Here is a 1,825-nt window from a genome sequence, read left to right as displayed (position 1 = left end):
AGTTTCTTCTCTCTGTGCTTGTGTGTGTGTGTGTGTGTGTGTGTGCGTGCGTGCGTGTGTGTGTGTGTGTGTGTGCGTGTGGTCCAGGTATTTCCTACGTTGTTGGGACAAATTTCAGTTCCGGTTTGGGGGATAGAATATAAAGTTTGTACAGTATAGAAATCATTATGTCTTTGGAGAGTCCTCATAAACCATGTGTGTGTGTGTGTGTGTGTGTGTTCTTCAGTTACTCCGTGACCGTGCAGGAGTCGTATGCTCACCCGTTCGATCAGATTTACTACACCAGCTGCTCAGACATCCTCAACTGGTTCAAATGCACTCAGCACAGGTGTGTGCGCTTTACAATGCTTTTAAAAAAAATGTTTACTAAGGTTTTATGGAAGCCTTTTTCATATTTTGTATCAAATTCAGGCATAAAAGAATATTGAATAACCTGTACCTGTGGTTTTTCGGCTGTGTTTAGGGTGAGCTACAGAACGGCTTACCGCAGAGGAGAGAAGACCATGCACCGCCGCAAGTCTCAGTGCTGCCCGGGATTCTACCAGAGCAGAGACAGATGTGTTCGTGAGTGTTACTACTGCACTACTGCAGAGACAGAGAGACAGACAGAGACAGAGAGACAGAGACAGAGACAGACAGAGACAGAGAGACAGAGACAGATGTGTTCGTGAGTGTTACTACTGCACTACTGCAGAGACAGAGACAGAGAGAGACAGAGACAGAGAGCAGAGACAGATGTGTTCGTGAGTGTTACTACTGCACTACTGCAGAGACAGAGACAGAGAGAGACAGAGACAGAGAGCAGAGACAGATGTGTTCGTGAGTGTTACTACTGCACTACTGCAGAGACAGAGACAGAGAGAGACAGAGACAGAGAGCAGAGACAGATGTGTTCGTGAGTGTTACTACTGCACTACTGCAGAGACAGAGACAGAGAGAGACAGAGACAGAGAGCAGAGACAGATGTGTTCGTGAGTGTTACTACTGCACTACTGCAGAGACAGAGACAGAGAGAGACAGAGACAGAGAGCAGAGACAGATGTGTTCGTGAGTGTTACTACTGCACTACTGCAGAGACAGAGACAGAGAGAGACAGAGACAGAGAGCAGAGACAGATGTGTTCGTGAGTGTTACTACTGCACTACTGCAGAGACAGAGACAGAGAGAGACAGAGACAGAGAGCAGAGACAGATGTGTTCGTGAGTGTTACTACTGCACTACTGCAGAGACAGAGACAGAGAGAGACAGAGACAGAGAGCAGAGACAGATGTGTTCGTGAGTGTTACTACTGCACTACTGCAGAGACAGAGACAGAGAGAGACAGAGACAGAGAGCAGAGACAGATGTGTTCGTGAGTGTTACTACTGCACTACTGCAGAGACAGAGACAGAGAGAGACAGAGACAGAGAGCAGAGACAGATGTGTTCGTGAGTGTTACTACTGCACTACTGCAGAGACAGAGACAGAGAGAGACAGAGACAGAGAGCAGAGACAGATGTGTTCGTGAGTGTTACTACTGCACTACTGCAGAGACAGAGACAGAGAGAGACAGAGACAGAGAGCAGAGACAGATGTGTTCGTGAGTGTTACTACTGCACTACTGCAGAGACAGAGAGACAGAGACAGACAGATGTGTTCGTGAGTGTTACTACTGCACTACTGCAGAGACAGAGAGACAGACAGAGACAGAGAGACAGAGACAGAGACAGACAGAGACAGAGAGACAGAGACAGATGTGTTCGTGAGTGTTACTACTGCACTACTGCAGAGACAGAGAGACAGACAGAGACAGAGAGACAGAGACAGAGACAGACAGAGACAGAGA

At 47.5% G+C, this 1,825-nt stretch overlaps 1 protein-coding gene across 1 annotated transcript in view; it reads left to right on the top strand.

The window, feature by feature from the left end:
* Positions 1-167: 167 nt before the first annotated feature.
* LOC107705845 (multiple epidermal growth factor-like domains protein 10) overlaps positions 168-1,825 on the top strand; it is a 35,934-nt gene continuing 34,276 nt past the window's right edge. The window contains exons 1-2 of the mRNA XM_016509341.1: positions 168-328; positions 464-564. Of these exons, the coding sequence (XP_016364827.1) occupies positions 168-328; positions 464-564 (262 nt within the window). The remainder of the gene's footprint in view (positions 329-463; positions 565-1,825) is intronic.

Source organism: Sinocyclocheilus rhinocerous, unplaced genomic scaffold (assembly GCF_001515625.1).
Source record: "Sinocyclocheilus rhinocerous isolate Xijiao unplaced genomic scaffold, SAMN03320098_v1.1 scaffold924, whole genome shotgun sequence".
Classification (NCBI taxonomy): domain Eukaryota; kingdom Metazoa; phylum Chordata; class Actinopteri; order Cypriniformes; family Cyprinidae; genus Sinocyclocheilus; species Sinocyclocheilus rhinocerous.
This window is presented reverse-complemented; position numbering and strand designations above follow the sequence as displayed.